A 13,052-nucleotide genomic window follows, 5' to 3' on the forward strand; every position below is an offset into this window, starting at 1 on the left:
TGTTACAGTTAGAGCTGCAGTATTTCTGGTCAGGTGATCTCTGAGGCAACACACAGACCATCACGAAATGGTGGCTCAAGGCAAGAGATGTAAAAGGGCAAGATTTACTTAAATATATATTCCAGTTTGGTAAGATTCTTTAATATGCCACTTAATATGATATGAGCTATCTGTTGTGTTCATTTTGGGGGTATAGTTTTCCTTTAAGTTGCGTGTTTTGTACTAACCTTGCAGGTTAGTTTGAATGCCATTGATCCAATTGGCTACATCATGTCAGCCAATCAGATCAATGAAATGCAAATGAACCCAAAAAAGGCAGAAGAATATGCAGGAGCATCTAATCCCTTACGTGACTCAATGGTGGGTCAAGAGCACTGGCCCTGGGGTTAAGGGAGACCACAATTTAGAAGCAAATCACAACCAATTACAAGTACTTTAGGCAAACATCCCCTTTAATTGGTGTGATGGAGGCGGGCCCTGCACAACAGCTTCTCCGGTTGGCCCTATAGGGTGACCCAGTCCAACACTACACAAAAAAAGTACTGGGAATACAAACAGGACATTAATACCTTAATTACTGGCTCACAATAACCCACAACAACAAGTTACACCTTTTGCACAACAGTAGTGAAAAAAAAAAACCTCTAGTGATATAACCCAAGTGTCAAAACTCTTTCCTGGGTTTCCCTCGCACACCGTGCACTTATTCTCACATTTCCATACGCACTTTGGTGACAACTCACAAATTAATGGGCCTCACAATCGTTCAATAGTGACAATGAAACAGGCCCAGCTGTACAGTCTAATGTTATTGGCTGGGGTAAGGCACAATGGAATAAAAGGGGAGAGGGATATACATTATTTTTATTATACAGAATAGAATATATACTCTTATAAACTGGTGCATTATGGTGTCATGTTATTATAAGTGATGGGCGAATTTATTTGGCAGGTGTGAATTTGCGGCAAATTTCCGCGTTTCGCCGGCGGCAAATTAATTTTCTAATTTGCCGCAGCATTTAAACAAACGCCCATTGACTGTAATATGCGTCAAATTGTTCCCGGCGTCAATTTTGATGCCTGAAAATTAATGCCGGTGGCAAAAATTGCGTTTCGCTGGAAAGTCGCAATTTTTTTGGTGAAGTAAAACGGGACAAATTCGCCCATGACTAGTTATTATCAGTGCTTTGTGATGTCACCGGGACATAAGTCATCGACCCTTGCATATTTTAAGACCTAATACTGCCCCCATATTTAACATGGGGGATATTAGGAGGTACCTCTGCATTTCATGGTGAGAAAAACAGCAGAGCCTGAGACACGTAACATACAGTAAGTGCATGCGACAATTAATAAAGGTGATAACTGGGAAGGTTCTGGGTTTTCATGGTTCCATGTGCCGAACCCAAAGGCATGTGGAATACATTGCATCTGGCCGGAGAACAAGCAACTTTGTACACTCGTTTCCTCTGCGGAGTCACAAATTTCAAGTTTTACAAGATATGGGAATGGATTCTGACGGATTCTGACCAATGGGCTGCTTTCGTGCTGTAAACAAGAGTCTCGAGCAGCAAAGGAGAAAAGAAAAGTCTTAAATCTTTATCTGCCGAGTGCGACTTCAGCGGATTATTTCCAGCGGTGTTGGACCAACGAAGACTCGTCGTTGATGGTTTCCATGTCGTCATGCCGTTGCCGGTTGGAAAGCAGGAGAAGAATGACGAGGACCAGCAGGATCATCCCGCACAGGCTCATGAGGGAGTAGGAGATGATCCACATGATCGGCTCCCTGAGTGGATTCCTGGCTATGCAGTTGCTCGATACATCCGAAGTGCCGAACGGACCCGCAATTTCGGACACGGTGATGCCGGACACCTCTGCAAAGACAATGACAGGGCTGAGTTAGAAAAACCCAATTCTGCACATGTAAGAAAGGTAATGGCTACATCTAACTAGTGGCACAAACATGGCACATCCAGCCTACTTCCCCCATTCTTTATCTGTGCCTCTCTGCTTCCTCCATTAGCCAACACTCTGTGCCCTCTCCACTCTGTTGTGCCCCCCCAGACTCCATTCTGTCCTCTCTCCACTTCTCTGCTCTTTCCCTGTTCTCTGTGCTGTTAATTTATAACCCGTAGCTGCTCTCTGAACTAAATAAACCAGACAGCTTCCTGTTCCTTCGCCCTGCCCGCACATTACTTTATTGCCAACACATAAAAGTTATAACTCAATATACTGCAGAGGCAAACTCTCATGCAATACAAACAATCAATGTTGTTCAAGCTGAATCTTTCATACAATGTTTGCAGATATATTTTCTTAGTAGGTGCTGAATTGTGCTTAGTACAGGGAATACCTATGCTGCCATTGTTTTATGGGATCTTTCTGTACAGACTATGAGCAATGTTAGGGGGCTGTTCCTGCTGAATTGTGCTAAGTACAGGGGAATAGTTATGCTGTCATAATTTTATGGGATCTCTCTGTACAGACTATGAGCAAACTTAGGGGCTGTTCCTGCTGAATTGTGCTTAGTACAGCGGAATACCTATGCTGCCATAGTTTTATGGGATCTTTCTGTACAGACTATGAGCAATTTTAGGGGGCTGTTCCTGCTGAATTGTGCTTAGTACAGGGGAATACCTATGCTGCCATAGTTTTATGGGATCTCTCTGTACAGGCTATGAGCAAACTTAGGGGGCTGTTCCTGCTGAATTGTGCTTAGTACTTTGCATCCATACTTTTTGCATACACATCCCCATTCTGTATGGCACTCAAGGAGCATAAGGCAGAGCATGCCTGGGGTTCGCTGAACAGTTTTATGCCCAATGTACATAGGTTTATCGCCTGGAATATACTGCTGTTTCAAACAGAACCGTCTGTCAAGCACAAATTCTTCATCATTTTGTCTGATTTACTGTGTCTAATGACACAGATACTTGGAGCTCTCTTAAGTAACACAAAGAAAATGGCAGCACGACAAAACATTAAACTGTTTTTTTTGCAGCTATAAGGCATGATGAACCACATTACGTAAAGACCCCTTATGAAGAAAACCCCAGGAGCCAATTATTTCAGATTTGCTGAGAAATGTTAGAGCAGTACCGAGAGCTTCCACTAGATGTCCCTAAAGTTCTCCCAACCACGTAATGCACTCATGAGCCACCATAGCACTTGCACCATATACTCAATAAAGTGCAATAAAGTTCTAACAACTAATTTATAAACTAGAATAAACCTAATTGGTGAAGAAATGAATCTCTAAAAGCAATTGGTCAACAGAGTGTAAAGGTTTCAATATCTGCACTGAATTGCTCTGGTCAATGTGGAACAGAATTATCATTATCACCCCCTGCTGCAAATATAAAACCTGCCCCATAGGCCATTCTCCTATTCCTATAGGCACCGACTGCACAATCCAAAGGCAAATCTCCAATGTGTGCAGTTAAACTAAATATTCTGCATTGCCTGGGGCTGCGAGACTGTAATGGTTGTTTGGCCACTTAGAGAAACAAGTTCTCCATGATGAATATTTGGAGAGCAAATGCTTGAGGGCAACTTACCACCGCACCTCGGCCTAGAGACCAACCAGAGCATCTCCGGGCAGAACATGGACTAGTCAACTGTAACTGGCACTTGGGCCTCTCTACAGGCACATGAGGGGACCATCACTGTTGTATCTACTATAAAGTACTTCTGTTTTAACCCCATCCAGGAAACCATCCCACTAATTCCAAAACATTTGCCGCCCATATTATTCTAGATGGTTGGGTAGAACGGTCAAAAGGGCCTCACAAAATCTAAACATATATGGACGGCATAATGACTATGGCATTCTTAGTGTTTATATGACATGAAAGGCTCCATAACATGAAAAAGAAATGTACAAATTTCAGGGTTAACGTGGTACCAACCCTGTACTAAGCACAATTCAGCAGCAACAGTCCCCTAAGTTTGCTCATAGTCTGTACAGAGAGATCCCATAAAACTCTGGCAGCATAAGTATTCCCCTGTACTAAGCACAATTCAGCAGGAACAGTCCCCTAAGGTTGCTCATAGTCTGTACAGAGAGATCCCATAAAACTATGGCAGCATAGGTATTCCTCTGTACTAAGCACAATTCAGCAGGAACAGCCCCTAAGTTTGCTCATAGTCTGTACAGAGAGATCCCATAAAACTATGGCAGCATAGATATTCCCCTGTACTAAGCACAATTCAGCAGGAACAGCCCCCTAAGTTTGCTCATAGTCTGTACAGAGAGATCCCATAAAACTCTGGCAGCATAAGTATTCCCCTGTACTAAGCACAATTCAGCAGGAACAGCCCCTAAGTTTGCTCATAGTCTGTACAGAGAGATCCCATAAAACTATGGCAGCATAGATATTCCCCTGTACTAAGCACAATTCAGCAGGAACAGCCCCCTAAGTTTGCTCATAGTCTGTACAGAGAGATCCCATAAAACTCTGGCAGCATAAGTATTCCCTGTACTAAGCACAATTCAGCAGGAACAGCCCCCTAAGTTTGCTCATAGTCTGTACAGAGAGATCCCATAAAACTCTGGCAGCATAAGTATTCCCTGTACTAAGCACAATTCAGCAGGAACAGCCCCCTAAGTTTGCTCATAGTCTGTACAGAGAGATCCCATAAAACTATGGCAGCATAGGTATTCCTCTGTACTAAGCACAATTCAGCAGGAACAGCCCCTAAGTTTGCTCATAGTCTGTACAGAGAGATCCCATACAACTCTGGCAGGTATTCCCCTGTATTTGTCTATGTTCAGCTTTGTCACAAACACAGAGCATCTTTCTTCTATTCATGTGCAAACAACGTGTCGATTCTGGTTTGTGTAACGACTGTGCCTTTTGACATTATCTGATTTCCACCTACACCTTCTGCCAACAAGATCTGTGTGTGTCATTGTTTTCTCACCTGCGCAGCTACTGACGGCGAAACCGACTCTTTTCTCGGCTCTGTCAAAGATGACATAAAAGCCTTCCATCACCGTGGCCCCAATCACCAAAGTGCTGGCCGACTGGGAGATGCCAAAGCGAAAGCAGTTTAGACTCTCCTGGAACGTCAGCACGGACTGGATATAGAGCTATGGGGAAGGGAAACACCAATGAGAATGTGGGGGTGGTAAAATCTAGTGATGAGCTACATAGTAACACGGATTTGCAATTGGTTTTCATTTTTTATTGTTTTTTTTTTTGAGTTATTTAGCTTTTTATTCAGCAGCTCTCCAGTTTGCAATTTCACCATTCTGGTTGCTAGGGTCCAAATTACCCTAGTAACCATGCATTGATTTGAATAAGAGACTGGACTATGAATAGGAGAGGCCTGAATAGAAAGAGGAGTAATAAAAAGCAATAATAACAATACATTTGTAAGTTTACAGAGGATTTGTTTTTAGTTGGGGTCAGTGACCCCCATTTGAAAGCTGGAACGTATCAATAGAAGAAGGCAAATAATAAAGAAACTATAAAAAATAAATATTGAAGACCAATTGAAAAGTTGCTTAGAATTAGCCAACTAAAAGTTAACTTAAAGGTGAACCACCTCCTTTAAAGGAGAAATAAACAGCGAAGTGCCAACCTGGGGTTTGAGCGTCAGCCGGAAAGATCGGCTGGTGTTGGTGTCTCTTAGATAGATTGAGATATCGGGGAAGTAGTTCCAGGGTTGTTGAGTCTTGTCCCAACAGGCAAGTTGCAGGCCAGCCCAAAACTCAGCATTGAAGTTCTGGATCTACAGACAAAAGCAGGCAGGTTATTAGGCAAATAAGATTAAACGATATTCATATATTCATTATACTTAGGGTATACTTCCCCTTCGAACAGGACAGAGTAATGCAACTACAGGGGCTGCAAAAGTCTTTTCTGAAAAGGAGCCCCAAATTATGGGAAGACATAAGCCAAGATATATGGAAGACTATATATATATATATATATATATATATATATATATATATACACACACATTGGAATGTTAGTGGTATCTGTGCTTTGAAAGGCCAGGGCAAATGATATTATTTTCACCAGAAATTGTGTGCCATTCAGGAAGTGACATTAGCCAAGTGTCAGGCAGTATCCGTCATAAAACAAATATTCCCCCCGCCTTTCTTCCCAGTTAAGAGGAACAATCCTGTCTGGGCTGCCAGGTATTTCTCAACAGGATGCAAAATATTTCCTCAAGATTAAACACAAAAATACAACAGAAATGCCACAAAAGACAAATATTTTAGCAAGATAAAAAAAAAAAGATACCTTTACTGGAACTCTGAGTATCACTCATGTATTATAAGGGATAATGTACCTCCTACTGTAAATGATAAGGATATTAGAAGTCACTGAGCGGTTGTTCTGTGACCATATAAAGACACAAGGCTGCAGGCTGAGTTATACAGGGAACTCTGAGTATCACTCATGTATTATAAGGGATAATGTACCCCCTACTGTAAATGATAAGGATATTAGAAGTCACTGCGGGGTTGTTCTGTGACCATATAAAGACACAAGGCTGCAGGCTGAGTTATACAGGGAACTCTGAGTATCACTCATGTATTATAAGGGATAATGTACCCCCTACTGTAAATGATAAGGATATTAGAAGTCACTGCGGGGTTGTTCTGTGACCATATAAAGGCACAAGGCTACAGGCTGAGTTATACAGGGAACTCTGAGTATCACTCATGTATTATAAGGGATAATGTACCCCCTACTGTAAATGATAAGGATATTAGAAGTCACTGAGGGGTTGTTCTGTGACCATATAAAGGCACAAGGCTGCAGGCTGAGTTGTATGTTGGCTATTTAGCACCCAGGTTAATAAATCAGCTCCTAAATGTCTTAGATACAGAATCCTTCATAGACAACCATGTGAATAACGACACCCAGCTATGAAAGTGTCCCACTAGAGGTGCCGTAGTCCACACTTCTGGATTTTCATTAGGACATGACAGTATTATTATGTGAATATTACAATATAATCATCCTAAGAATACTTTCCACACAGGCCTTGGACATCTCCGTTTTAAGCAGAAAAGATTCAAGGTGCATTTTCCAGGATATATTGTACATATTACTTATATAATCAGCACTGGAGTTGTAGAAAGAATCAGCCTTTCCGTATGGCCTTGAAGTGAATCACACGGAACGTCGGAGATAAACAGGGTCCAAACATACCAGAGAAGTCTGTACGATGGCATCCACCATTGCATTGAAGACCTTGTCGGGAAGTCTCAGCAGAGTCGTGCCGCTGTCCACAATGGCTTTATCAGAGTTGTACTGGAAACAACAAAAGGGAAATGTTCCTTTAAGCCCAATTGTTAATACCCAATTAATGTCCAATTACTAATACCTATCTGTTCCTATCAGAGTCATTATTCATGGCAATTTAATTGAGCTCGAATGCGAGTCCTGTGTATGAACTCTGTGAAATCACATCGATAAAGGCAGCGAATATCACAAGTAAGTGTGCAGTTTATGGCCACAAATCTAGAAATTGTATAAGTCACACAGTGGAGAGAAAGTCACAATCCATCTATGCTGCCTATCAGTGAATTTAATGGTAGACGCAGTCGCCAACGGCAGAATCATCTTTTGCTCCAAAATGTTGGAGATCTGCAAAATTATCAAAATCCCATGTGAATGAACGACCTCAAGAGGCACCGAGCATATATATGTCATATACTCATATTAGGGTCCTTATAAGCACAATGGAAATGCTACACTTTCTTGGCTTTCTCAATTAAAAATATATGATTTTATTATTCTTTACAGGTCATGCTTGTTGGCGTCCTGCTGCCTTCCCGTGATTGGCTGGAGGCCATTAAAGAAACAGTAACATCAAAAAATTGAAGTGTTTAAAGTAATAAAAATATAATGCAGTGTTGCCCTGCACTGATAAAACTGCCGTGTTTGCTTCAGAAACACTACTATAGTTTATATAAATAAGCTGCTGAGTAGCAATGGGGGCAGGCTCAGATTATACAACAGATAGCAGATAAGCTCTGTAAAACATAATAGGGTTATCTGTTATCCACTATTTAACCTGTGCCATATATACTTTTTCCAATTTCTGCCATTGCTACACAGCAGCTTGTTTATATAAACTATAGTAGTACTTATCTGTTATTTGCTGTGTATCCTGTGCGTGAATGGCTGTCCCCATGGTTACACAGCAGCTTGTTTATATAAACTATAGTAGTACTTATCTGTTATCTACTGTGTATCCTGTGCTTGAATGGCTGCCCCCATGGTTACACAGCAGCTTGTTTATATAAACTATAGTAGTACTTATCTGTTATCTACTGTGTATCTTTTGCTTGAATGGCTGCCCCCATGGCTACACAGCAGCTTGTTTATATAAACTATAGTAGTACTTATCTGTTATCTACTGTGTATCCTGTGCTTGAATGGCTGCCCCCATGGCTACACAGCAGCTTGTTTATATAAACTATAGTAGTACTTATCTGTTATCTACTGTGTATCCTGTGCTTGAATGGCTGCCCCCATGGCTACACAGCAGCTTGTTTATATAAACTATAGTAGTACTTATCTGTTATCTACCTTGTATCCTGTGCTTGAATGGCTGCCCCCATGGCTACATAGCAGCTTGTTTATATAAACTATAGTAGTTCTTATCTGTTATCTACTGTGTATCCTGTGCTTGAATGGCTGCCCCCATGGCTACACAGCTTAAATAGTTATATAAACTATAGTAGAGTTTCTGAAGCAAACACATCAGTTTTATCAGTGCAGGGCAACACTACATGATATTTTTATTACTTTAAAACACTTTTATTTTTTGGGACATCTTGTTTTCTGGCAGCCCATGATGCATCAGCCTTAGAGCAGATGGCCCAGAAATGAGTGAAACAACAATGAATAAAGACACACACAGAGACAACATTAGATATAAAGTTATAAAAGCATAAAGGTACCACAGTGCAGTCCAGGTTCAGCCTCTGACCTCCAACTTCAAACTTCAGCACCTCAACTTGATAGTACCACTCCTCTGTAATGGGGGTGTACCAGATGTTCCCTTTGTACAAGCTTGGCTCAACGCCGCCCAGAACCTAGACGATGGAAAAGAGACTTGATGAGCAGATCAGTAGTCACATACAGTAGCCTTCAGCTCATCATTAGACTGGGGCCACTGTCCATTCAAACTGTGGAGGACTTGCCTTCTGAGCACCACATAATGGCACATCATTCTCTACTGGCAGAGAAACACCCAACACCACCTCATTCAACTCCCTTTCAATGGAATGAGAAACTAGCACAAGCTCTTCAGTCGGACTCTACTGAGCGATGCCCCATCGGCCAAACTTAAACGTTGGGTTTGCAGAGGGGACTAAGGTGGAGGCATGGATTTTTATTTTCAAAAGGCTCTATGTGTAGCCTCAACCACTGAACTGTTTTGGTAGCCTTCATCAGTGAGGAGAACCTCATTAGATAGCTCTTCAATTGGTTCATCAAGATCCTGGCACTGACCTATGACTAGGGATGCACCGAATCCAGGATTCGGTTTGGGATTCGGCCAGGATTTGTCCTTTTTTAGCAGGATTCGGCCGAATTTTTCTGCCCGGCCAAACTGAATCTGAATTTGCATATGCAAATTAAGGGCGGTGAGGGTAATCGCGTGTTTTCCCCTTACCACCACCAGGATTCAGATTTGGTATTCAGGCGAATCTTTCAGTAAAGGATTCGGGGATTGGCCGAATCCAAAATAGTGGATTCAATGCATCCCTACATAAGACTAAAGCAGCAGAATGACCAAACACAGATGTTAGGTTGGAAAAACCACACGTTCATCAAGTTCAACCATTTAACTCAATTTTAACCTTCCTAACTGCCAGTTGATCCAGAGGAAGGCAAAAAAAAAAAAAACCCATTCGAAGCCTCTCCAATTTGCCTCAGAAGTGAAATAATTCCTTCTTGACTCCAAGATGCAATGGGACCAATCTCTGGATCAACTTGTACTATGAGCTCTCTCCCATATCCCTGTATTCCCTCACTTGCTAAACACCATCCAACCCCTTCTTAAAGGAACAGGATCATCAAAAAAATTCAAGTGTTTTAAAATAATAAAAATATAATGCAATGTTGCCCTGCACTGGTTAAACTGGTGTGTTTGCTTCAGAAACACTACTATAGTTTATTTAAACAAACTGCTGTGTAGCAATCGGGGCAGCCATTCAAAGGAGAAAAGGCTCAGGTTACACAGCAGATAAACTCTGTAGAACATAATGATGTTATCTGTTATCCACTATTTAACCTGTGCCATATCGACTTTTTTCAATTTCCGCCATTGATACACAGCAGCTTGTTTATATAAACTATAGTAGTACGTGCTTGAATGACTGTCCCCATGGCTACACAACATCTTGTTTAGATAAACTATAGTAGTACTTATCTGTTATCTACTGTGTGTCCTGTGCTTGAATGGCTGCCCCCATGGCTACACAGCAGCTTGTTTATATAAACTATAGTAGTACTTATCTGTTATCTACTGTGTATCCTGTGCTTGAATGGCTGCCCCCATGGCTACACAGCAGCTTGTTTATATAAACTATAGTAGTACTTATCTGTTATCTACTGTGTATCCTGTGCTTGAATGGCTGCCCCCATGGCTACACATCAGCTTGTTTATATAAACTATAGTAGTACTTATCTGTTATCTACTGTGTATCCTGTGCTTGAATGGCTGCCCCCATGGCTACACAGCAGCTTGTTTATATAAACTATAGTAGTACTTATCTGTTATCTATTTTGTAACCTGTGCTTGAACGGCTGCCCCCATGGCTACACAGCTTAAATAGTTATATAGACTATAGTAGTGTTTCTGAAGCAAACACATCAGTTTTATCAGTGCAGGGCAACACTACATTATCTTTTCACTACTTTAAAATAATTTTTTGGTGTTACTGTTCCTTCAGAGCTATCTAATGTATCATCCTGTACGACTGATTCGCAGCTCTCACCGTAAAAAACGTCTTCCAACATCTATAAATTGAATAGTGGTGATTGAATGGAAAAAATAATTAGCAGTCGTGTAATTAGTTCTCAGACTGAGCAGCAATTTTGAGTTGGACATTTGCGACCCCTGGAAATAGAATTCACTCATGTGGTTTATCGAGTGACTGATGACACTGAAGGAAGAGGCATAGGGCTAGGATACTCACAAGGCTTCCAGCATTGATGCCATTACCAGGAGAAGACTGGCCCGCCCCACACATCTGCATGGAGAAGACATCTGGAATGTTCTCTTGTTGAACAAGGGAATCAAAGAATGGTTCCACGGAGCTCGAGGGCTGAGACAAGAACACACAGATTATAAAAAGGTATCCCTTGTAAAGCTTCACTTTATATATTCCACTTCTTGAATTATCATTTGGAACAAAAGAAGGTAATTAATCAGATTCCCCCTCCCAGCTAATGGGATAGTCCCAAGTATGGCTTACCTGCACAATCAGACCTATAAATGTGACCATCCAGAATGGGTCCCCTGGTCTATGAATATTTAAATAAATATGCACTTCTGTTTCCATTTTTTTTTTATATTCAGTTCTGCTCCAGGATCAACACTAGGCCTGACATTAACCAACCTACCGCTGAGAAGTCACGATCTGTATACGTTGTGTCGTGTAAACTTACCCTAAGGGAAAATATAGAAATACCTTTGCCAAAGTGCTGTATGCCAGGCCTAGGATCCCTTGCCAGTTGATGTTGGGCAGAAAGAAACTCTCAGACTGAAAGATCGAAGCGATGTTAATCAAGAATGTGCCATTGACCCCTTTAGGGATAGAGACAACATCCTTCCCCAGCAGTCCAGTCCAGCTGCCTTGTGTGTACCGAACGGTCACTTCTGTATTAAGAGGCTGATAGGATGTCGATCTGAAAAGACAGAGAGACAGGCAGATTTGCTTAATGGAGATCATTTCATTTGTTTGCTTCTACAAATTTCACCCAAATCTCCCCCTAACTGGCCTTCACCCTGGGCCCCTTAGCTCATAACAAGGTTACAGATATATAGAAACATTGGGGTAACAGTCACCCTGCTATAGTTCCAGGGGTACCCAGGACACAAATAAACACTCACCCCAAATCTCCCCCTAACTGGCCTTCAGACTGGGCCCCCTTAGCTCATAACAAGGTTACAGATATAAAGAAACATTGGGGTAACAGTCACCCTGCTATAGTTCCAGGGGTACCCAGGGCACAAATAAGCACTCACCCCAAATCTCACCCCTAACTGACCTTCAGGCTGGGCCCCCTTAGCTCATAACAAGGTTACAGATATATAGAAACATTGGGGTAACAGTCACCCTGTCAAAACCACAGACCGCTGTCAAGGCGCTGATCAAGAATATCAGGAATCCGGCACAATTAACATCAAGATTCGGCTTTATTCACACATAGGAAGGATAACAGTGGAGGATGTACAATTCTAACGCGTTTCATGCCCCATAGCTGGGCACTAACAGTCACCCTGCTATAGTTCCAGGGGTACCTAGGGGTATCTAAGGCACAAATAAGCAGCTCTACCATTAGAAACGTATGGGTCAGTCTAAGGCAGTGCTCATGAGCAACTTGTAGCCCACCAACCCCTTGGATGTTGCTCCCAGTGGCCTCAAAGCAGGTGCTTAATTTTGAATTTCGGGCTTGGAGGAAAGTTTTGTTTGCATAAAAACAATGTGTACTACCAAGAAGAACCTCCTGAGGCTGCCAGTCCACACAGGGGCTACCAAATAGCCAATTACAGTGCTTATTTGGCAACCCCAGGGACTTGTTTCATGCTTGTGTTGCTCCACAACTACATTTAAATGTGGCTCACGGGTAAAAAAAAGGTTGGGGAAGCCAAAAGTCTAGTCTGCTGCCCTACCCCAGATCACCCAAAGTCAATTGCCAATCCCTATGCCAGGTGTTACCAGTGTAAAACATATTAATTTATTGCTATTACATGATATTAATGGGGGGATACAAAGTATTATTAATAAAATAAAAATAAAACAGTGCTTCCAGGGCCCTAATCATAAAGTTGGGTAAAATACCTTTTAT

At 41.7% G+C, this 13,052-nt stretch overlaps 1 protein-coding gene across 1 annotated transcript in view; it reads right to left on the reverse strand.

Moving 5' to 3' along the window:
• Positions 1-847: 847 nt before the first annotated feature.
• bace2.L (beta-secretase 2 L homeolog) overlaps positions 848-13,052 on the reverse strand; it is a 42,837-nt gene continuing 30,632 nt past the window's right edge. The window contains 7 exon segments of the mRNA NM_001087146.1: positions 848-1,874; positions 4,924-5,092; positions 5,587-5,736; positions 7,173-7,274; positions 8,933-9,067; positions 11,177-11,305; positions 11,672-11,888. Coding sequence (NP_001080615.1) covers positions 1,627-1,874; positions 4,924-5,092; positions 5,587-5,736; positions 7,173-7,274; positions 8,933-9,067; positions 11,177-11,305; positions 11,672-11,888 — 1,150 coding nt within the window. The 3' untranslated portion in view covers positions 848-1,626.

This window comes from Xenopus laevis, chromosome 2L (assembly GCF_017654675.1).
Source record: "Xenopus laevis strain J_2021 chromosome 2L, Xenopus_laevis_v10.1, whole genome shotgun sequence".
Lineage (NCBI taxonomy): Eukaryota > Metazoa > Chordata > Amphibia > Anura > Pipidae > Xenopus > Xenopus laevis.